This window comes from Mesocricetus auratus, unplaced genomic scaffold (assembly GCF_017639785.1).
Source record: "Mesocricetus auratus isolate SY011 unplaced genomic scaffold, BCM_Maur_2.0 Super-Scaffold_100027, whole genome shotgun sequence".
Classification (NCBI taxonomy): Eukaryota; Metazoa; Chordata; class Mammalia; order Rodentia; family Cricetidae; genus Mesocricetus; species Mesocricetus auratus.
The window spans coordinates 23,244,767-23,268,658 of NW_024429208.1; the positions used below are offsets into that span (position 1 = coordinate 23,244,767).

Genomic DNA, 23,892 nt, shown 5'->3' on the forward strand with positions numbered 1-23,892 from the left:
TCCCATTAGGGAACTCCAAATTTGAGCAGTTCATCTCATCCAGAAAATACTGTATTTTTTTTCCAATACCCCATGATAAAATGGAAGAGAGTCACCTTAGGCCTTGTATGAGAACCCAGCCCTGTGCCTTCAGCTCTTAGGGCAGTTTAACCAATGAGTAAGCTGAGGTCCTATAAAGTGAAGAGGCCACACACATCGCATAACAGCTGAGCTGGGATTCAAACCCAGGTTTTTCAGACACTGTGCATCTGTCCCTTGGCCACAGGCCAGAGACTTGGCTCATACATGTTTATGGTTCCTAGGGAGGCATTTCAGGGTACAGGTAAGCTTCTGACAGGGTGAGACAATTGTCTTTCCTTCCCTCTCAGCCCTTCCCGCACCAGACAGAGTGATGCATGAAATAGTGGTTCATTCATTGTCATCACAAATCTCATTGAGTAATGAATATTGGCTGTTTCTGGAGGGCTGTGTGTGTGGCTGCTGACTGCGGTTCTGTTACCAGCACTGCACTGGAGAAAGATGGCTACACCCAGGACAGCAAGCCTTTTGCCTGAGGTGGCTCAGCTACCTATATTCCAGTAGGGCTGGAATCCTGTCCCGTTCACTCCCCAGGCTAGTCTCTTAATGGCTCTCTCTTTCTGGGTTTGCCATGGTATCCGTCAGCTATGCTGTGTGCCCCAAAGAACACCCTTGTTGCAGGCTCCACTGTGGTGGCCCAAGGTGACCCTATGACCTCTGCTCTACCCCAGTGGTGTTTCAAAGGTCACTGTATCTGGAAGTCACCGGAGCAAATGTATGGCCAGGATGGAGGCTGGAGTTCCTGGACCAAATTTGGCTCCTGTTCTCGGTCATGCGGAGGTGGAGTGCGATCCCGAAGCCGGAGCTGCGACAACCCTCCGTGAGTGTGGTAACCTGAGTTGAGGTGGGCAGGGCAGAGGACACCACCTACCCAGAGGTGAGACACTCAGAGGGGAAGGCAGTAGACAGGGCACAGGAGAGCGACACCTACAGACAGTCATGTGTTTCCTGGATAAGACCCCAGAAGGTTGGAGTGACACCTACAGACAGTCATGTGTTTCCTGGATGAGACCCCAGAAGGTTGGAGTGACACCTACAGACAGTCATGTGATTCCTGGATAAGACCCCAGAAGGTTGGAGTGACACCTACAGACAGTCATGTGTTTCCTGGATAAGACCCCAGAGCATTGGAGCAAGGCAGGTCTCTCCTACCTGCCTTTACTAGTGAGCCATCGGGGTTGACTTCCAGAGATGTGCCTGAGATAGCATTTCAAGTGGTCATATCAAGAGGGGTCCCCAGAGAGACTGGGTGGGCCCAGGACTCTGTCAGGTATTCAAGACCTCCCACCATCCCAATTTTTGGCCAAATTTTGAGTATACACAGCTTTCTTTTTTTTTAAGCTGGTATTTTAAAAAATTATTTTATTTATTATTAATAAGTATACAGTGTTCTGCCTGCAAGCCAGAAGAGGGCACCAGATCTCATTACAGATGGTTGTGAGCCACCATGTGGTTGCTGGGAATTGAACTCAGGACCTCTAGAAGAGCAGCCAGTGCTCTTAACCTCTTAGCCATCTCTCCAGCCCAAGTATACACTACTTTCAGTGTACCACCCACTATTAGGTTTGCTTTCTGCCACATACACAAACTTTCATTTTTTTAAACTTTTGTCTATCACCAATACCTCTGTTGCCTGCGTCAGTGATCTGGGGAGATACTTGTTTGTCCCTTTTTGTCATCTTGGTAGGATCCTTTCCCTACTTCATGGCTATGAAATGTCTGAGCCCCAGTTTCCCATAGTCCTCATCTCCCAGGGTGAAACTGCTTGCTTAGGACACCCTAATGAGAGCTGGGGGGGTGGTGGCACATGCCTTTAATCCCAGCACTCGGGAGGCAGAGGCAGGTGGATCTCTGTGAGTTCGAGGCTGGGCTGGACCGACAGCCTCGAAAATAATACAGAGAAACCCTGTCTCGTAAAAACTAAAAAAAAAAAAAACACCCTAATGAGTAATGGATAAACTGGGTGAAGCTCCCACGAGCCCCCTGGCCTGGGACTTGCACAGGGCGTGGCCCAGGCCCTCCTTACACTAAGAGGCATAATGACTATTCACAGTAATAGGTCACAGGGCCACAGTAGATCCAGACCCCTTGGTAACAATAGTCATTTGGGGCTTGGTGGCTAAAGTACTTGTCATGCAAGCTAGACCAGAGTTTGGATTCCCTGGAACCTATATAAAAGTTGGGCAAGAGTGATAGCTGCTCATATTCTTAACACTTGAGATATTGGGGATGTAGGGTTCCTCGGAGCAAACTGGCTGGGAAAGCTAGCCAGAACCAGCAAGCTCCAGTTTCAACATGAGATCCTGCTGCCATAAATAAAGTGGAAAATGAGGATACCCAGTGTCAACTTTGGACCACCACACACATGCATACATGTATACATCCATATACATGTAAACATGCATGCACACATGCACACCACACACTCATGCACATGCAGAAAGAGAAAAAAATAAGAAATAGTGGCTATTGGTGGTGCACAGTTTACCTGCAAGAATTGCCACCAGAGCAACCAGTGTCCTTGTCAGCCATGTTATGCAGTGACAGTCAACACGGACTACCTTGTAATTTTCCTCTGACGGAGTCACCACAGCCAAGGTGGTGGGAAGGCATAGCCGTGCCAACCCTGATAAACCACCTTGCATTTGCCAGCAAGTTGTCCCCTTGGTCAGAGCTACCATTTATTAAGTTTCCTGTAGTAACAGCTTTTCATTTTATGTGACTTAAATGGAATAATATGTGTGCTCAGCACTGGAGTGTGGCTTAAATACCCCAGAGGGAACCGCTGCTGCTATTTGGAAGTGTTCTGAACACTGTGTTCAGGATGCTATGTGCTCAAGTGATAAGCCTGGAGTTCTCCCAGGGTCTCCGAGCAAGGCATGGCTACCTCCTATACATGCATACTTTATACTGATAGGTTGCCTTTTTTGTTTTGTTTTGTTTGAGACAGGATCTCACTAGGTATCTTCAGCTGACCTAGAGCTCAATATGTCGACTAGGCTGGCCTCGAACTCATAAGGGTTCACCTTCCTCTGTCACCCAACTTAATAGCCTTTTATAGAAGATTTATTTTTATTATATGTGAGTGTTGTGCCTGCATGTATGTGTGTGCACTGTGTGTTTGCAGTGCCTGAAGAGGCCAGAAGAGGGCATCAGATCTCTGGGAACTGGAGTTAGGGACCATTGTAAACCACCATGTGGGTGCTGGAAACCCAACCTTCAGATTAGCCAGTGTTCTTAACTGTTGAGTCATCTCACCAGCTGCCACGCTGACAGTCTTTTCTAATCCTCTCCACCTAATGGAGAAGAGTGTCTGGTTGCTCTACCCTACTCTGTTTTGTCGCAACAGAAGGTGAGATGATGGTTCCGTGTTTCAAGAGGGAAATCAAGGTGCAGCAAAGTCAAGTGACTGACCCAGGGCCGTGTGCCTGGGACTAAGATGTCAGCTCTTCTGGTTCAAAATCCAAGTCTCTTTGGCTGCTCCTTAGTTTATTATGCTGTGAAACGGAAGCGGATGCAGAGAACTCCTTGTCCTTGACTGAGCATCTGCACACAGTCTGCAGTAAGGACTGGAGGGATTTAAAGAATAAGCAAGACTGATGACTGACTGATGGAGAGGGCTAGCCAGTCCCTGACTCTGTCATTCTGTCCTGTCCGTCCCCGCCGCCCATACACAGGGTGATAGGAGCTAGATTTCTTCCTGCAGGTGAAATAGTCAGGGAGGAAGAGGGTCTGGAGAGGCTAGGTTTGCAGCATGGTGGAGTGCTTGCCTAGGTTCAACTCCTAGCATCATATAAATTGGGCATGATGGCAAACACCTATAATCCTGATACTCGGGACGGGGAGGCCAGAAGATCAAAGCCATCCTCAGCTACATAGTCCAAAGTCAGCCTGAGTTAAATGAGACTTTGTATCAGAAAGAAAGAGAGAAAGAAAGACAGAGAGAGAGAGAGAGAGAGAGAGAAGGAGGGAGGGAGGGAGGAAAGAAGGAAGAAGGGAGGGAGGGAGGGAGGAAGGAAGGAAGGAAGGAAGGAGAAAGTTGGTTCAGAAGGGCCCGAGTTCAGCAGATCCAACACTGTAGGTCACCACTTCGTGGATAAGTCAGTCTCCAGCCGCTACTATAGGACTGAGTCGTCCCAGGTCTTATGTAGGAAGCTCCCATCTTCCCAGGCTTCCCAGCCAGCCAGATCACCTGATCTCTCTGCCACTGCAGTCCAGCCTATGGAGGCCGCCCATGCACAGGGCCCATGTTTGAGTACCAGATCTGCAACAGCGAGGATTGTCCTGGGCCCTACGAGGACTTCCGGGCCCAGCAGTGTGCCAAGCGCAACTCCTACTATATCCACCAGAATGCCAAGCACAGCTGGCTTCCCTACGAGCCTGACGATGGTGAGTGGCCCTGCTCTGCCCAACTCGTGAGCATGTGCCCACTTCTGTTCTCCCACCTATTGAGGCACAAGGACCTGGGGGTGCCACAGGGAGCTGGTGGGCAGACCCACCCAAGTCCTTTGGGTATGGCTGTGTATCCCGTGTGTACTCCTGGAGCCACCACCACCACTGAGACCATCCCTTGTCTATATGCTTATAAGGCAAGCAGCTTGTGGAGGGGGCGCCCTCTCCAGGGGTGCTGATAGCTGGATGTCTTTCAGATATTTTTCATTGCCTGTATAAAAAAGCATCTGCCCTAGAAAAGAGACTACAGAGAACATCTAAGAAAAAGTTAGCCATATGTGGCGGCATACACCTTTAATGTTGGCATCCAGGAGGCAGAGGCAGGCAGATCTCTGTGAGTTGAATGCCAGCCTGGTCTATAGAGTAGGCCAGTAAGAGATACATAGTAAGACGTTGTCTCAAAAACAGCAAGAGGGAGGGAGAGGGGAAGGGAGGGATGGGGCAAAGACATGGTTCACTTCCTGGAGTCTGTCTCAAAGTCCTGGGGAAAGCCCACTGTGCAACCCCTGGGCTTGCAGCACTCCCGGGGGGGGTGGGGTAGTACCCTGTCTAGAAGAGCCTCAACCCACTGCAGGCCAGGCTTCCAGGTGTCATGGGTGGCACCATCTAGCAGTTGCTGAAGGCCATTTGAAAGACAGGAGGGTGGGAACCTGGGGGATCCTCTTGTCCCCCACACTCCAGGCTGCCCTGGGATAGACACAGGCCTTAGGACTTGGACGGTCTGATACACCCAGTCTTTTCAGGTGTACCCCGTGAGAGCTCCTGCTGCCTGGCTCTTCAGGCCCGAGGCTGGAAGGGCTTTGCTGGTGTGGTGATTCCTACTTCTTGGACCCCATGCAGCTTCCCAAGCCTGAGTTGACCTCAGCACCCTGAGCTCCCTGGCTCAGGCTTATGACAGATTCCTCAGGTTGCAAGGGACTTCAGCATCCCAGACTTACCTTGGATTCCTTCTGCTCTCAGATTCAGATCCCATCAGGAATCTGACTCTCAGGCAGATTCTCCAAAGTGGTCTTCGATGTTGTGACTCCGTACTGAGGGAGGGAAGCAAGAAGGGACCCAGTGTTTTGGGAGCTTGGAGAGAGGCACAGACATTGCCTGATCTCCTTAGGCTGTGCTTCGGAATGGGCTGGCTGTGAATGCCTTGCAGGTCCTCTGGGAAGGTAACTAAACAGAGAGGCCTGGGCAGGCAGGGCAAGGAGGTCGAGGAACAGCTGGACCTCAGGCTTTCCCAGGACTTTAGGCCAATTCCAGGAAGTGAGCTAAGCCCCCAACCTCACTTTTTCTAAGAAACACAGCGAGTGTTTATACATTCTCTGCAACTTCCTTTTTAGGGCATTATCAACCGGGAGAAGGGAACATTTCATTTTGGGACATACAGTTCTCCTCCTAGTGTGCCCAGCGAGGTTGCAGAGCCAAAGCAAGACCCAAGTGACTTTGCAGTTAGAAGCTTGGCTGAGCCGCTCCATGTGTGGCCTTAAGCAAATTACTTAGCCTCTGGTCCCATGTTTGCTCTGTGGGTTGGGGTGTTGCTCAGTGGTGGAGCATTTACTTGTCTAGCATGTATGAGACCCTAGTATGGTTCCCAGTACCACTCAGACGGGGGGGGAGCCGGCAGGGAGGGAGGGAAGATCTGAGAAGGTAGTTTAGTTTGCCTTGTAAGTATGTGAAGTTCAGTGACTCCACATTAAAAAGATAAGTCTGGGCTGGAGAGATGCCTCCGAGGTTAAGAACACCAACTGTTCTGGACTCAGGTTTGATTCCCAGCACCACATGGTGGTTAACATCAGTCTGTAACTCCAATTCCAGGGGGGATCTGATGCCCCCTTCTGATCTCCATGGGCACTGCACACACATGGTCCACAGACATACATGCAGGCAGAGAATATCCATACATGTAAAAATTCAAAAAGAGCCGGGCATTGGTGGTGCACGCCTTTAGTCCCAGCACTGGGGAGGCAGAGGCAGGCGGATCTCTGTGAGTTCGAGACCAGCCTGGTCTACAAGGGCTAGTTCCAGGACAACCTCCAGAGTCACAGAGAAACCCTGTCTCAAAAAAACCAAAAAAAAAATTAAAAAGATAAATCTAGGCATATGCTTATAATCCCAACATGAGGGAGATAGAGAAAGTTGAGCTCCTGGAGTTTACTAGCCAGCTAGCCTAGACTGATTGGCACACTCCAGATCCCATGAAAGGCCCTGTCTCAGAAAACAAGGAAGGGACTTAGTAAATAAAGTGCTCACTAAATGATCATGACAACCTGAGTTTGGATCCCCAGGGCCCACATAAAAGCTGGGCACAGTGACACACATCTATAATTCCAGTACTGGTGAGGATGGGCAGGGAGAGACTGGTCCCAGCCAAGTCATGGAACTCTGGATTCAGTGAGAGACTCTGTCTCAAAATATTAGATGGAGAGTGACTGAGGAAGATACCTGATGCCCATCTTTGCCATCCACATGCTTGTACATGCATACCTATATATGTAACACACACACACATACATGCAAACCCGAAGTGAATGGCTCCTGAGCAAACACTAAGATTGTCTTCTAGTGGGACGGGTGTGGCAACTGTAAGTGATCCCTCACCAATGTTCATGTAAGTGACCCTAATTAAACTCATTGGGTCAAGCCGGGCGTTGGTGGCACACGCCTTTAATCCCAGCACTCGGGAGGCAGAGGCAGGCGGATCACTGTGAGTTCGAGGCCGGGCTGGACCGATAGCCTCCAAAAACAATACAGAGAAACCCTGTCTCGTAAAACCAAAAATAATAATAATAATAGTAAACTCATTGGTTCACTAAAAAAAGTAATTGTATGTCCTCTAGTGCTAGAACCTTCCTCACTCAGATGTTGAAATTAGATGAATCAAGTCATCATGACAAGCCTTTACTCTTGTTTCTCAAAGGGCTTTGGGAGGATGTGGTATCCAGTGAGTATCTGCTAGGTTGATATATTTTTATGTGTGCACACATTCATGAGAGCAAATGTGTGTGTGTGCAGGTATCCACAGAGGCCAGAAGACGCCCTGGAACTGGAGTTACAGTTGCTTGTTAGCAGCCCATCCTGGATGCTGAGAATTGAACTCAGGTCTGCTGGAAGAGCAGCAAGCTTTCTTAACCACTGAGCCGTTTCTCTAGCTCTAGGTGTTGGCTTATTATTGGTAGTTTGCCAATAGATTTTTTTCTCAGTAAGCTGACAATATATTTTACTGATGGGAGATCATGAAGACAAGGGAACTGAGGCTCAAAAAGTCTCAAGACATTTGCCGTGGGTCACAAGACCAATCCATGGATGGCACAACAAGGCTCTTAAACCCATCTTCAAGACAGAGCTCCTACTGCCCCAGAGCTGGCTAGGGACTTCTTGGCTAGGCCACATGCTGATGGCATCATGAACCATTCATCTGACTTTCTGTCAAGCTGGTGGGGCTTAGTCGTGTCTCTCTCCTCACAGATGCCCAGAAGTGCGAGCTCATTTGCCAGTCTGCAGACACTGGAGATGTGGTATTTATGAATCAAGTAGTCCATGATGGGACGCGCTGCAGCTATCGAGACCCTTATAGTGTCTGTGCACGTGGCGAGTGTGTGGTGGGTACCCCGCAAGCTGTTTATACTCTGCTTGCCTGCAGGGCTAACCTGCCGCCTTTTGGTTCCCAGGATGATAGGTATTGCTCACCTGCTACACTTAAGGCCAGCTAGGGCTACTGCAGAGGGATCCCTTTCTGCCCCACACCATCGAGGAAGAGAGTCATTAGCTACCACACTGGGTTAAGCCTTCACCTGAGTCACAGGGTCAATTTTTGGGTGCTCTCATGTGTCAGGGTTTCCCGTTGGCCAGGGCCAAGAGTCTCAGCAGGGATACAGGGGACTTAAGAGGTGGGGGCAGGGCAGCCTCCTTCTGCTAACCTCACCTCCACCCTCAGCCCTTTGGTTGTGACAAAGAAGTGGGATCCATGAAGGCAGATGACAAGTGCGGTGTCTGCGGTGGGGACAACTCTCACTGCAGGACTGTGAAAGGGACACTGGGGAAGGCTACCAAGCAGGCAGGTAAGCACAGCTGGGGCTGTCCAGGGATGTGTTTCTCCTTGACCAATGCTGGGGAGGGGAGGGGTCTGGAATCTGTCTGCTGACCTTCTCTGGCTGCCTGTGATTGGTCCCTCCTCCTCCTGGCATGCTAGCAAAGACTCTGAGCCCAGGAGCTCAACAAGCTTTTTGTTTGGTTTTGGTTTTTGGTTTTTTGGTTAGGTAACATGGGAGGGCATGTGCCCAGCAGTCTCTTTGACCCTGGTCCTTTGGTAGGAATGAGAGGTCAGACAATATTAATGGCACATCCATGACTAGATTGCTTACTTTTTATTCTCATTTTAAAAACAAAGTCTGGGACATTTTCTGGTGCAATTTCTAGTACCTTCGGTTCTTTCGTTTCCACCTCCATCCTTACCGAACTCTCTATAGATGAGGCCCAGGACCCTTTACACTCCTGTGTAGAGTAAGTCCGCTCCCCTTGGAGGACTGTACAGCTCTGCCTCACTCTTTGAAGCAGGGGAAAGTTGATGACTAAGAAAGGCTGTTTCCAAGCTTTGGATTGGCCCTAGAGAGCCATGTAGGATCTTCATGGCTGATTCCATCTAAATCCCTACAGTAGCTTGGGAAGGAAGAACGGGGAGGGAAGGTCAGAGGAGTGAAAAAGAAAAGAAAGCAGAAAAGCCGGCCAAGAATGGGAAATCAAAGCAACTTCCATGTGCAGACATCGGTGCACTCGGGAGTGGCCCTTAGGAGGCACGTGGAGCCACAGCATCTCATGTGCCCTCCTGTCCTTGTCGGGGCGGTCCCAGCCCTGGTTTCATCCAAGGAGGTTTCCTTGTTCTGAAAGATTCTATGATCGGAAAGTTCTTATGTTCCCAATGGTGTGGGGTGAGTTGGGTGGGGTGCTGAGGAGGGAGCCACCCTCTCAGGACTCTCTCTGCTTTTCTGGATGCCCCCGGTTGGCAGTGGCTCTCAAACAGGTGCAGATCCCGGCAGGTGCCAGGCACATTCAGATTGAGTTGCTGGAGAAGGCGCCCCGCCGCATTGGTGAGTTCTGTATGGGGGAGGATAGGGTGGATCCCAGAGAGCAGGTGGGACCTCACAGGCTTAGATAAAGGAGACAAACCTTTTTAATTCTTTAATGTATCCTGAATGGGTGAACAGTCCCATGGCTCGAATTTCTGAAGGTCTAAAGGGGAATGCAGTGATACGCCCATTCTTCGGGACTGGTCTCTTCCCACTAGGAACAACTACTGTTAGAATTTCTCAAGTGAGCCTCTAAAGAAAAGCCATTTTCACAGAAGAGCTCACGCAGCTCTTGCTGCATGGCACACCACCCAGAACATAAGGGTGAGAAGCAACAGTTATTACAGGATCTCAGTTCTGTGGCCATGATCATAGCCAGCTCAGCTGGGTGGTTCTTCTAACAGGCAAATGCTGGCAGCTGGTGGGTTGGTTGGGAGCTACTTGGTCTAGGAAGTGTGAGATGGCATTGGCATTTGGCTGAGCCATGACTGACCCCAACAAGCAAATCTGGGAATAGTCACTGGGTGTCTATGCCATGGCTATCTGCACTGAGCGTCTGCCCCATGCCATCTGCAATAGCAAGAGAGGGTGGCAGCCCAGGGTGAAAGCACTGGGCAAGCCTCTACATTGTTTCCTAACATTGCATTGACCCAAGTGATGTGGCCAAAGTCCTTCAGTGGTTATAAACACACTTTGTGTTTCCTCATGGAAGAAGTAAAATCACAGGGCTAGGAAGAGTGGTCAGCCATTTCTACAGTCCACCATATGGACCTTATATCCCTATTATAATGCTACCAAAATAGTTACTAAATAAAGTGTAATGTTTATACAAACATGAAGCCAAGACAGAGTGAAAATTAGGTCCCCAGAGACTGGGGAGATAGCTCAGAGAGCAGAGTGTTCATCATGTAAGCATAAGGCCCTGGGTTTGGCCTCCCAGGACCCACGTAGGAGCCAGCATAGCTGCCTGTGTCTGTAATCGCAGCACTCCAGCAGTGGTTGCAAAAGATTCTCGGTTAAGAGCACTGGCCGCTCTTCCAAAAGTCCTGAGTTCAATTCCCAGCAACCACATTGCGGCTCACAACCATCTGTAATGAGTTCTGGTGCCCTCTTCTGGCCTGCAGACATACATGCAGGCAGAACACTGTATACATAATAAAATAAATAAACCTTTAAAACAAACAAACAAAAAGATCCTTGGAGCTGGACCCAGTTGAATTTCTGAGCCTCGTGTTCATCTAGAGTCCCTGTCTCAAAAATAAGTAAATAGATAAAAAGGTAGGGTACCGAGGAAGACTCTGACAAAGATCCCTGGCCTCCACCTTACACCACACCACACACGTGTACACTCATACACAAACATGTACATATATGAAAAATTGCGTGTGTAGACACACACACACACACACACACACACACACACACACACACTGTCATTAGAACCCCTAAACAGATTAAACTTAAAAAGTCAAGGCCAGATGTAGTGGTTGGTAGTGGTGCACACCTTTTATCCCAATACCCGGAAGACAGAACAGACGATCTCTGTGAGTTCAAGGCTAGCCTGGTCTATAAAGCAAATTCCAGACTAGCCAGGGGTACATAGTGAAACCCTATCACAAAGTAAAACAGAGATTCAAGTTAAGAGCCATCAAGATGGCTCCACAGGTAAAGGCTCTTGCCACACAGGCTGGGTGATCCCTGAAAACCACACAAAGGCAGAAGAAGAAAACTGACCCCACAAAGTTGTCCTTTGACCCCCACACATAGGCCATGGCATATGCTCCCTTTGCCAATAATAATAGATAAATATTTTTTCAATTTTAAAAGTTCATGTTAAGACATTAATGCAAAATGAAAGATGTTTTTATTGCGTGGTTTGGTTTTTGCTGAAACCAAATTGGCAGTCGGGAAAAAAAAGCATGTCCAAAAGAGATTCCTTTAAAAGATACCACATAGACCTGTGGTTGTGGGGCAGTGTGTGTGTTGGGGGTGCAATGAATGTATTCTGGGATTACACAGCGATGATGATCGAATGTGCTAAACCGTCACTGGGCTGCTCACTTTAATAGGGTGAATCACATGGTGTGGACTGCATCTCAACTGCAAACTCAAGTTGCAAACTTTAATAGGTGTGGACTCTGTCTCAGTTGCAAAGTTAAGAGTGCAATTTGGAACCCGGCCTGGCAGCCGTGGGCAGTGGCTGCTTCTGCTATGTCAGTCTGTGCTCAGACGCCCCCTTCACACACACACACACCCTTGTGAGGGTATGTATATCACCATGGCATGTCACAGAGGCCCTTCTAGCCTGTTAGGCTACCAAGTCCTGCCACTTCCCATTTATACATCACAAACACTAACATGAAATGCGGTGTTTCTCGGCAAGCTCGGCTATCACGAAAATGTTCCGATCATCGTTTCAGATTCTCATCGGCAGCATGAGAAGCTTCCTGGAACTTTCTAAGGCAGCTGCAGTGGTTCCCACTTTTCGGCTTTGAGAGCACCTCAAAAGCCATACTTGTGTCCACACAGTGGCCATGGGGAAACCGAGGCCTGAGATTATTCAGGGCCTCTTCTGGGTTGTGAGTCACCCATGGGGATGAGGCAGAACTATTCTGGGTCCTGGTCTCCCAGTACCAGCATTATGACATTGTCAGTTCTGTGACTACAGTGCACATCACAGGTTGCTGAGGCTGTTAACATACATGAGTTCCTTCCATTGCCTGAGAGGGTGTGTGTGTGTGTGTGTGTGTGTGTGTGTGTGTCTGTGTCTGTGTTTGTGTCTGTCTGTCTGTCTGTCTGTCTGTCTGTCTTGGGGGTTAGGAGGCTAGTCTACCTGGGCAAACAGCCCTGTATGCTGGCTACAGCAGTCAGTCTCACTTCATAGAAGGTGAAGCTGAGGTTGCACAGGGACAAAGTAACTTCCCTGTGACTAGCTTGTGCTCCTGTGCTCTGCAATTTGCTACAGATCCTACAGGGACAGCAGGGTCTCTGAGGGCTGGGCTTTTTGCAAAAGGTTAAACTGAATCCTAACTATAGGTGACCATTAGTCAGTGTGGAAGAAGGGAGGGCGGGATGCATGCAGGATCAGTGGTGCACATGTGGGTTCAGAGGCAGAACAGGTTTGCGGAGGGCCCCTGGGTGGTCCTGATGGGAGAGCTCAGGGGGATAAGTAGGCAAGGAACTTGAGGAGGGGCATCCTGGGAAAGCCGTGAATGCCAGAGTCGCTGGCCTCTGCAGACGGCAACAGAAAACTCTGCCCCTCTCCCCCTGGCCAGCCGTGAAGAACCAGGTGACCGGAAGCTTCATTCTCAACCCCAAGGGCACGGAATCTTCTAGCAGGACCTTCACTGCACTGGGCCTGGAGTGGGAGCATGCAGCAGAGGATGCCAAGGACAGCCTTAAGACCAGTGGTCCCCTGCCTGAAGCCATCACTGTCCTGGTGAGCGTCCTTGCCTGCAGTGACCTTTCCTGTCTTGTCAGTCCATCTTACAATGGCCTTTCCCAGGTGTGTGGGAGGCCAAATGCAGCAGTTATATGCTCCCTGGCATGGTATGAGAAATGGGGTCTGGAAGGGCAGCCCTGTGAAGCTGGGGCTAGTTCCTGTGTCCTCACAGCATCCCTCGGCATCCTCATGCGTTGTGGTAGGGTAATATGTGCGAGGCCTAACATGGTTTTGGGCCTTTAAGTCAGCTGTCCTGAAAAGACCACGGCAGTGCCAGCCTCTGAGAAGGGGACAGGACCATTATCCTAACTGAGGTCCATTGCTGCCTATGCTCCGGTTCCTATTCCTAGGCCAGGGCTCATGGAGCAGGAGTTAGTAATTTAGCAGATTGGCCTACAAGAGTTTTCTCCCCCCCCCTCTTCCCCCACACCATGTCATCAGCCTGAGCTAGCAACAAGGGGCCTTGGATAGGCTTTGCTCCTGGTGTTGCCCGCAGTGGTTGGTGTTCTGGAAGGCAAATTCTGAAGCTGTTGGTGTAAGACTACCATCTGACACATACTTCCCATTCACCTTGTGTCTGTGGCCACCATATGTCTGCAGCCAGCTGATGCTTGCTCAGGGTACCATGGCTGTTCAAGGGAGAACAAATAGTTTCAACAAAGGATGCTGAGACAACAGATATTCACATGTAAAAGGCAGATGCCGGACCTCTACCTCATGCCATATACAAATAACTCAAAATAGATGCAAGACCTGAATGTAAGAGTGGCAGTCTGTAACTCTTAGAAGGGAATGGGCAAGTTTTCGCCACCTTCCTGTTCTTCAGTAACGAGATAAGCAACCAAAAGGAATAGATGTAATACCTTAGACTTTGTCACCCTGGAGACATCTGTGCATTAAAGGACACCGTAAAAAGGGAGGCCATCAAGATGGTTCCTGCTGCAGGGCACTAGGTGCCAATGCCAAGCTTGAACTCAGTGTCCTTAGTTCATACGGTAGAGAGAGAGAACCCACTTCCTCAGCTTGTTCTCTGACCTCCATACTCACCCCGTCCCCAGCCCTGTCCCCAAATAGTAAGTGTAATTTAAAAGAAACAGTAAGAAGTAAAAACAGGCGTACACCTATAGGCATACACCTTTGTCTTTTAAAAAAGGAAGAAAAGAGAGAGTGGAAGATGGGGGCAGTAACTCAGTTGGTAGAATGCTTGCCTAGAGTGCATGAAGCCCCAGGCTCAATCCTCCGTACCGTACACCAGGCGCGGAGGTTCACCCCTGTGATCAGAGGTTCAAAGTCATCCTGGTCTATGTAGTGAGTTCAAGGCCGATGTGGGCAACATGACACCCAAGAAGAAGGGGGGGCACTGTAGAGAGGAGGAGTAGGAAAGAGGGGAGGTTAAAGTCAGACAGTTTGGATGCCAAAGACTTGGGTCTCCTTAGGGTGTAGGTCTGTAGGAGAGAGGGCTGCTCACGGCCTGGTCCTGGCTGCTCTTGGGTTTGGTACATAGCAGGTGCTTATTCAGGGGAGTGGGAGTTTGTGACAGCCCCGCCTGCCCCAGCCAGTACTGAACAATCACTGGGTTGCACGCTTTAATAGGGTGAACCACACGCTGCGGCTGATGTCTCCATTACAAGCCCAAGAGTGCACTTTGGAACCTGGTGGCCGCGGCCAGCGACTGTTTTGCTTTAGGCAGTGGCTGTGTTCCCCCATGTCAGTCTGTGATCAGACTCCCTCATGGAGGGTTTGTAGGCCACAAGGTCACCGCAGCATATCACAGGCCCTCTGCCGGGTCCCCAATGTAATCCTGAGCCCCCTGCACCCTATTGGTCTCTGGTCTTGTGCTGCCTCCTTCTTGTCTTCCTTCAGGTGCTGCCCCCAGCTGAGGGTAAACCCCGAGGGAGCCTGGCCTACAAGTATGTCATCCATGAGGACCTGCTGCCCCTCATTGGGAGCAATAATGTGCTCCTGGAAGAGACGGACACCTATGAGTGGGCTCTCAAGAGCTGGTCTCCTTGCAGCAAGGCCTGTGGAGGAGGTATCAGCTGGTGTGGTCCTACAGTTCCTTGTGGGGAGCTGTGGGGGCGGGGTTCTGGGTGGGAAATCAGGAAGCTGTGTCTCTATTTGATGTGTCACTGCTCTGGACTCAGTTTCTCCTTGACGATTTCCCGTGCCTGGAAGCCATTCTGCTTCTGGGTGGATCTGGGGCTTGCAAGAGCAGGCTGCATGCGGGGCAGGTTGTCTCTTCAGCTGTCCCAAGCCATGGCTCCCTCCACCAGTGCTGACAGAGGGAAGCATCCTACAGGAAGTCACTTGTATAGGGCAGAGTGTTGGGGCAAAGAGGGAAATAGAACAGGGCAGGAGGCCTGGGGTAGAGAGGCCTGGAGCTGGCCCACAGCATCGCGACCTTTGCAGGAATCCAGTTCACTAAATATGGCTGCCGGCGCCGCCGGGACCACCACATGGTGCAGCGGCACCTGTGTGACCACAAAAAGAGGCCCAAGCCTATCCGACGGCGTTGTAACCAGCACCCATGTCCCCAGCCCACGTGAGTGTTCCAGGGGAGCAAAGTCAGGGGAGCCCCTGCTTCTCTCCACCCAGGCCCATAAGGAAAGTAGCTAAAGTTGCTACCCTGGCACTTCCTCGTGCCAGAAGCTGCAGCCAGGTCCTTGGGGAACACACAGCAGCCCATAGCAGGCACTGTGGTCACCCTCCATGGCCAACCACACCTGTTGGGTTTCTTCATTTCCAATCTCCAATGCCAGAAAGAGGATGGCACCACCTGGTTTGCCCCAGCCAGCATTCTTACACAGACAGGGCCTGGGCTTTCTGCTGGTGAGGCAGGACCTTCTATCTCCAGGCAAGAATTCTATCTACTGCCTTCTCCCTACTTGGCCCCTGGGAGTCCAGCCCCAGCAATTCTAATCCCTGGTTAAGATTCCCTCGACTGAGGAACAGGCTGTTAGGAGCCCAAGGTCATGTTTATAGGATTATTCAAGAGTGTGAAAGGAGGTGCTTGAGCTGGCCTTAAGAACTCCAGGTTGGTCCCCTCAGTCTGTGGCAGTGCTGCCTGGGGATCCCCAGAGAGGTGGGGGTAGCTGCTTGGTAGGAAACCACAGAGGGTCTTCTTCACCGAGAATGGCCTCTGGACGGGGACAAGGGCACCCTGGAGCCTGGGGGATTTCCAGGGCTGGGCATGTGATCTGGGGTGGGGGTGGGAATTAACAGTCAGCACTAGTCTACTGTGATTCCCCTAGTGCCCAGCCAGGCAAGGACATAGTGTCATCTCCTCTGTCTGCCCCCCCCACTAGTTTATGCTGTCATTCATAGGACTTCCTACAACTTCCTAGTCCATGCATGTAGGACTAGCTGTCTAAGATTCTGGGATTCTGAGTGGGTTATTCACCAACCAATCTTAGGGTTTGCTGGGGGATTTTCTTTCTTCTCCTTCTCTCATTCCCCTTCCCTGCTCCTCCCCCTTTTCTTCAACTCTTTCTCATCTTCCCCTGTCTCCGGTGTGTGTGTGTGTGAGAGAGAGAGAGAGAGAGAGAGAGAGAGAGAGAGAGAGAGAGAGAGAGAGAGAGAGAGAGGGTTGGGGGGAGAGGGAGAGGGAGAGAGAGAGGGAGGGATAGAGAGAGAGAGAGAGAGAGAGAGAGAGAGAGAGAGAGAGAGAGAGGGTTGGGGGGAGAGGGAGAGGGAGAGAGAGAGGGAGGGAGGGAAGGGGAGAGGGGGGGAGGGAGGGAGGGAGAGAGAGAGAGACAGAGACAGAGACAGATACTGCAACCCAGGCAAGCTTCCAACTCTCAGCTGTCTTCCTGCTTCAGCCTCCCAAGTGCTGAGATTACAGGCACATGCCACCACACCTGTCAAGATTTGTTCTTTAAAGAAAAGGGTTGACTTTGAGAATGTCCCTCCCACTCTAGTTAGCTAAAAGACAAGGCGTTGGGGCCCCCTTCCCTCTACTCCTGGAAAGCCTAACATCCCTGGCTCTGCAGCTGAGAAGTTTGCAGACCCCCACTTTAGAGCTGCAGGTACTAAAGTCCTGTGGATGCTGAGAAAAACCTGGTGGCACTCTTGTTCCCAGCAGAGGGAACACCCACAAGAAGTGTGACGTTGGTGTTTGGGGGCACTCTTGAGTCTCTGTCCAGTACAGTTCCTTCCTGTGGTAGCTCTGAACACTTTATGGGGTACTAAAGCAATCCCAATGAAAAAAATGGGGTAACTGAGCTTGGTGGAGTTAACAGATAACTGCCCAAGAACACTTGAGGGGCCAGGATTTAAATAGGTACCTTTCCCTTACCCAAGGAGACAGCAGGAGAAACTAGCAACCTCCCAGAGACCACTTAAGCAGTCAGCAGCAATCTGAAGCATATGCCTTCTTTGGTACGATGCAGCCCCAAGGGGAAGTGTTCCTATGGTCCCACCTCCCTCCCCCTCTATCCTGTCTGTCTCCAGGTGGGTGGCAGAAGAGTGGGGTACCTGCAGCCGGAGCTGTGGGAAGCTGGGACTGCAGACCCGGGGAGTGCAGTGCCTGCTGCCCCTCTCCAACGGCACCCGCAAGGCCATGCCAGCCAAGGCTTGCCTAGGACACCGGCCAGAGGCCAAGAGGCCATGCCTCCGTGTACCCTGCCCAGCCCAGTGGCGGACAGGAGCCTGGTCCCAGGTGAGTGGTCCTTTACAGAGTAGATGGAAGCATGTGGGACAGAAATGGGTGTGGCTAGGGGGAGGAGTCGTCTGAGTTCTGTGTACCCAGGGGCAGGGTTCCTGGATCCACAGTTGGTCTGACATTTCTCAGAAGGAAGGAAGGAGAGCAGCCCTCAGGCACGCCGTGCGTGATGGTTCTTCATGGAGACTCCTGCCTCCATTTTCACCTCCTCTAAGCTTTGTGCCCCCATGCAATAGAGGAGCAAACATTCTTATGTTCCAGAAATATTTACTGAGCAACAACTGTATGCCAGATGTTATTCAAGGAAGGCTGGAAGCCTAGTGTCACGGGACAGGCAGGCCGCTCACCTTCATGGAGCTTTAAGATGAGGGAACAAGACAAGCAAGCCAGCAACAGATGTTACACACCACAGCTGGACCTGCAAGGGTTACAGGGGATGCGACAGGCACAAGGGAGGAGGAGGCATGCAGTTCCTGGTTCCCTTAGGTTCTTCTGTGACACTTGTGTCTTGACTGGAGGTCACGTGCCCCAGCACAAGTTCTTCTCCAGCCTGCTAAGAGAGGCTGTGGGGAGGCAGTGCCTAGAAGAGACCCAGTCACGTTGGGTGATAGGGCTTCCCCAGGGACTCTTACCTGCCACAGCAGTGCCCCTCCCCCAGCCCATTTATCACAGTCAGGAGTGTGTCAAATACAAGGAAGGTGTGTGGGTGGCATCAATGGCCTTCTGTCCTCCAGTGATGCTTCTCCTGGGAAAAAGACCCTATGGGCACACCCTTGAGGATCAGTGTTGGGTAACTAGAGCCCCAACATTGCTGAAGGTCTGGTTTACAGAGTTATAAACAGAGCCATCGTGGTAGCAAGTGCCACAGTCCAGCTTCCTACAAGCCCCAGGTCATGCCATGTGCTGAGTCAGAACAGAGGAGCCCGCCAGAATGAAACATGGAATAGCTGAGAACTGGGCATAGACTAGAGACCGTCACAGTCGATGCAATGGGGTTCTAGAAGCCCTCTCCTGAGACGTGTTCACAGTTCAAATTGTGGAAGGATCTAGGGAGTTCCACACTTGATAGCTCTCTTCATACTGGCTCAGGAGAACCCGGGAGTGGTGGGGTCCTGGTGATGCTACAGGCCTTGCATGCCGTCTGATGGAGTGAAGGCATAGCAACCTTCTTGATACTTTCTGTCGCTGAGTTCACTGTCCCCTCTTCTGTCACATGCAACCCTGCGCTTGGCATTATGGTTCTTGACCCTCCTGCTCCTTTACAGTGCTCTGCCACCTGTGGAGAAGGCATCCAGCAACGGCAGGTGGTGTGCCGGAACATCTCCAATGCCCTTGGGCAGTGCGAGGGGGTCAAGCCAGACACCGTGCAGGTCTGTAGCCTGCCTGCCTGTGGAGGTAAGCAGATGGGATGGAGAGGCCCAGCCCTCTGGCCCTGGCCAGGCAGCAGCACATATCCTGGCCCTTTGAAAGTCCAAAGACAGGTTGAGCATCCCTAATCCAAAGTCCAAATTGCTTCCTGATCCAGAACTTTTGGGAGTGCGGGCATGCTGCCACAGAAGGGAAGATTCCATTCCATTCCTGACTGTGATCAAAATATAATACCCAGTAGCCAGGCATCCTTGAGGGAAAAAAGACCTTCCCAGACCCTTCCACTTTTGATAGACAAACCTCATTTCACTTCCCAAATCATTTAAAACATTGTACAAAGTTATCTGCACACTTTATGTGTAAGGAACAAATGGGGTCATCAGGATGGTTCGGTGGATAAGCGCACTTGTTGCCAAACCGATGGCCTGAGTTTCAATCTCCTTGGAGATTCTACCTTCACACAGTGGAAAGGGAGAACTGACCTCTCCCAGCTGCCTTTTGACCTCTGCCCATGCTGTGGGGCACACATGCTCAAGCTTGTACACACACAACAAACGAGAAATAAACAACATAAAAAAGAAACAGGTGCACCCGTGTTTAGACTTGGGTCTCATTAAGTCTTTGCAAATATTCCAAATTTCAGGAGAAATAATTAAACCTGGAATGCTTCTGGTCCCAAGCATTCTGGATAAGGGATGCTTACCTGTGTGTGTATACAACAGCTCCACCTCTGTTCACAGGAGATCTCCAGAACTCTACAGTGAAGGCCGAGGTCCAGGATCCTGTGACCAAAGTGGGACACTGGGAACCCCAATCCAGGCCCCTGACTCCCACGAACAGGATTTCAACAAGTAAGCATAGCCTCTGGTCTTTCCCCTCCCCCAACCTTTCAGGCATCCCAGCATGACAACGGAACGGACCTACTGCCTACCTGCCTGGGTGACTTCAGAGAGTATGAATGATACCTTCGGGTTGGGTTCATGTCCTCTTCCGTGATTCCCATTAACCCGGAGAGCTTTGCTTCTAAGTTTGGTGTTATTCCTATGGTGGCCAAACCTGATGAGGTCTAAAAAGAAATCACATAGGCTTCTGCTGCAGAGACATTGCCATGCTTGGTGACGAGGTACTGTCCCACTGTTGTAAGGGTGTCCTGTTTCATAAAACCATAGAGCATGCCCCAGAGTTCTGAATTCTGAACCCTGTCTGCTTCCCCTGACTGCAGACCTGAGATAGTCAGGGCAGCTGAGGGAATGAGCCTTGGGAGGGAGCATCCTCTGCTACTGCAGGGAGCTCATCGCAGGGGTAGGCAGCAATTAATTCATCCTGTGCTCTCTCCGTTATGTCGCTGCGAATAAAGACTTGCCCCGCACCTGCTATGCTTTCCCTCTTCCTAGGTCACAAGGGTCCCCTCTATTCCCTCCGACTGGGGTCTGGCAAGATGAGTGGCAGAAAGATCAGAAACCGATTCTAGTTAAAGAATGTGACCTTATGCAACCCTTTGACAGCTCTGCCACATATACCCCTCCCCCCCCAAAAAAAGAAAGGCTGAGCAAATCCCTCAAAGCAGAAACGGGCTTTCTGATTCTGGCTCTGGAGCTTTGGCGCCATCTACAGGTCACTGACTTCCATTACTGCGGTTCCTGATCCCAGCAGTCCTAAGCCCCAATTAGTACAAAACTGAGCTCTTGCCATCCTGTTCTTTCTAAAGAGCTGTGCCTGAACCAATCATAGCAGCAATTTAAAACACTTCAGCCTCAATGTTCTTGGTTGAGATTTAGTGGTGGGGGTGAATGCTCCACGTGTACCCCGGCAAGTGGCTGGATGCCGATCTGCTGGTTACAGGTGAGCTCACCAGACCTTTGCCTGACAACTGGCTGCAGGGATCACTGGGTGACTAGGAGAGGCAGGGGCTCCGGTTTCCTCCTACCGCAGGGTTCTCACACTTGAATATAGACTTTCAGGCCCCGGCCCAGACTCCCCAGGTAGAGCTTCCTGATGAAGACAGAATATACGGTTGAACCAGACAGAGCCGTAGTCCTTGGGTTTTCCCATGCACTGGAAGCTGTTGGAGAATTCATTAAAATAGTGCTGCCCTGCCCCAGAGGTTTTGATGCAATAGGTCTGCATAGAACCTGACAATTAGCTTCATCATCAAGGTTCCGGCGATGCTGATACTGGGGGTGGGGGGAGCACTTTAGTGTCTCTTCACTGTGGAAGGGTTCTGTCCTCTTGGGTAGAACTATGGCCCCTCTGGAATAGGCTATGCAGCGATTCCAGCCAGGGCAGAAAAAGGAGCAAGTCATAGTGTCCCCTCCTGATGGGCATCCCTCTGCCTTGGTGTATGTGCAGCGGAACCTTGTGTGGAAGACAGGTCCATCTTCTGCCGAATGAAAGTCCTGGACCGCTACTGCACCATCCCCGGATATCACCAGCTGTGCTGTGAGTCTTGCACCAAGAAGACCTCAGGTCCCAATGCCAGCCTGGCCTCACTGCCCACCTTTGCCACTCCTGGGAGTTCCTTGCCAGAGCCCAACGCCACCCAGGAGGATGTGGAGTCTACAAGGGGGCCGACCGGAATGGAAGACCATCGGCAAAGCCATCCCACACAGCTACCAGGGCTGGCGGGCAGGATCTCCTCAGGGACTCAGCATCCCTTCACCCCCCAGATGTTAAGCCCTAGCACATTTGAGGGTAATCCTCCTGCCACCCCACCACCTTCAGGTTCCACCCAAACAGCTGTGCCAACCTCCGAGGGCCAAGGACAGTCCAAGGAGGAACCAGGACACGGAGGCACCGGCCTCCCTGCTACCTCCCCAGTGACTTGAACCCATCCCTCTGGTCATGCTTACACTCTGTATGTGGTCCCCGTGACCCTGGCTCAGAGGACTCAAACACAGGGGACAGGAAGTAGCACAGGTTTCCTTTTAAATTATTTGCCCTCTTGTTCTGTTTGGGGCTGTGACGCTCTTGACCCCATGACAGGGTTGGGGGAAGAGAGAGATCAGGGATTGCCCTAACCAGAAATACCTCAGCCAGCAGGGCTTGGGCTCCACTTCTAAGTGGCTCCTGAGATCCGTTCCTTCAGGCTCAGTAAAGCCCCTTCCCACAGCCAGGCCATGGGGTAGGGGGTGTGAAGCTCCTGCAGGGGCCTGTCAGAGATACTTGCTCGTCCCTGACTTCTGACTACCAGGGCAGCCTGCACAGCCCTCTCCCCACAAAGGCAAAGCAGAGCGGGGGGGGGGGCTGGGGGAGGGGGCTCCTCAAAGGCAGACCGAGGAAGGGCTGGGATGGAAGCAGGGGTGGTGCCTCCCTTATGCAGGGTCGGACGGGAGAGGAATTCTTCTCAGGCCTGGCTCCTGTCCACTGAGGGCTGCTAATAACTTCCTGACAGAGACCAGTTCACCTTTGCTGGCTGTGGGGTCACTTCTGTGGCTCACTCTGTCTTTGTAGATATCACTGCTGGTGATTTCCGGTTATAGACTGACCTCCCAATATATTTTTTCTTTTGATTTTTTTTTCTTTTTGAGACAGTGTTTCTCTGTGTAGCCCTATCTGTCCTGGAACTCTGTCGACCAGGCTGGCCTAGAACTCACAGAGATCCATCTGCCTCTATCCACCCGGCTCTGACCTCCCAGTCTTGCATCCAAGCCGCCAGAGGAGGAGGCCTGGATACATAGCTTCCACATCCAGGAGTTTCCAGGCTGGGGCTTGACCCCTGGCTGGACCCGGAACAGCAGCTTCAGTCATCACTAGGGCTTGAAGGAGGCCCATCCTGAAAGGTGACCACCAGGTACCAGAGAGATGTCACTTCCCAGACTGCACCCCTCTGTTGTCACTCTCCGCTGAGGACTGCTTCTGCTGAAGTTGGGAGTTTTCCCTTCTGGATCCATCTGGGACAGAATGTGTGATGCTCAGATGGTCAGGCAGGTGGGAGTCAGGGCCAAGGACTAGAGTCCACTCAGCCAGACCCTGTGGATGGCCTGGATGGCCTGGGCAGGATGCCAGCTGCTGCTCCTGGTTAGGGTAGGAAGGATGTGTGGAGCCAAGCTCATCTTCCATGATCCTCTCAGGAAATAGCCTAGATCCTCATTTTCAGGGTCCGTGGCAGGGCTGCTTATCTGTCCACCTTCCTCAGTGGAGGAAGGAAAGCCTTAGACTCCTGGCCTGCAAACTCCATGGGGAGCAGGGATGCTGGAGACTCTATGCTTTTCCCATTACTGTTCTCCACTTTGAAAGTGGCTAGGGCTACTCTGAGTCAGTCCTGTGTGGACCAGTCTGGAGATTCTGATTTTTAAAATGTTACCTATTTATTAACATTGCCCTCAGTGTTTTGTTTTGGACTCCAAAAGTGGTGCGTTTCTCTCTCTCTCTCTCTCTCTCTCTCTCTCTCTCTCTCTCTCTCTCTCTCTCTCTCTCTCTCTCTCTCTCTCTCTCTTTCTCTGTGTGTGTGTGTGTGTGTGTGTGTGTGTGTGTGTGTGTGTGTGTGTTTCTTTTTCTCTTTTGGGGGATGGGGACAATGAAGCCAGCACTCTTAGCACTGGGCCCAGCAGCTGTAAAATGCTTGTAGGTGGGAACAAAGAAGAAAGGGACACCAAGGGACTGACTGGCGTTGGGCAAGCTACCACTCAAAGGATGAAGATGCCTAGGAGGTATCTTTGGGGCACACTGCAAAAAAAAAAAAAGTATTTTCATGATCAGAGCGTTGCAACCCTACAAGAGGCGGTTGCTTTAGAAAGTGGTGATGAAAGAGTTCTTCCCTGGAAGCATCCAAGCAGAATCTGGGTGCCAAACGGGAGGAAGGGTTGTGGTGCATCTTACTGGGCAAGAAGGGCTGTTGT

The 23,892-nt window shown here is 51.0% G+C and overlaps 1 protein-coding gene across 1 annotated transcript in view; it reads left to right on the forward strand.

Moving 5' to 3' along the window:
• The window catches only part of Adamts14 (ADAM metallopeptidase with thrombospondin type 1 motif 14), a 70,952-nt gene extending 48,966 nt beyond the window's left edge, over positions 1–21,986 (forward strand). Inside the window, exons 11-22 of the mRNA XM_040732375.1 lie at positions 750–898; positions 4,292–4,467; positions 7,987–8,120; positions 8,456–8,579; positions 9,525–9,605; positions 12,860–13,023; positions 14,890–15,058; positions 15,436–15,568; positions 17,476–17,683; positions 18,952–19,081; positions 19,795–19,905; positions 21,404–21,986. Coding sequence (XP_040588309.1) covers positions 750–898; positions 4,292–4,467; positions 7,987–8,120; positions 8,456–8,579; positions 9,525–9,605; positions 12,860–13,023; positions 14,890–15,058; positions 15,436–15,568; positions 17,476–17,683; positions 18,952–19,081; positions 19,795–19,905; positions 21,404–21,879 — 2,055 coding nt within the window. The 3' untranslated portion in view covers positions 21,880–21,986. The remainder of the gene's footprint in view (positions 1–749; positions 899–4,291; positions 4,468–7,986; positions 8,121–8,455; positions 8,580–9,524; positions 9,606–12,859; positions 13,024–14,889; positions 15,059–15,435; positions 15,569–17,475; positions 17,684–18,951; positions 19,082–19,794; positions 19,906–21,403) is intronic.
• The last annotated feature ends 1,906 nt before the right edge of the window (positions 21,987–23,892 follow it).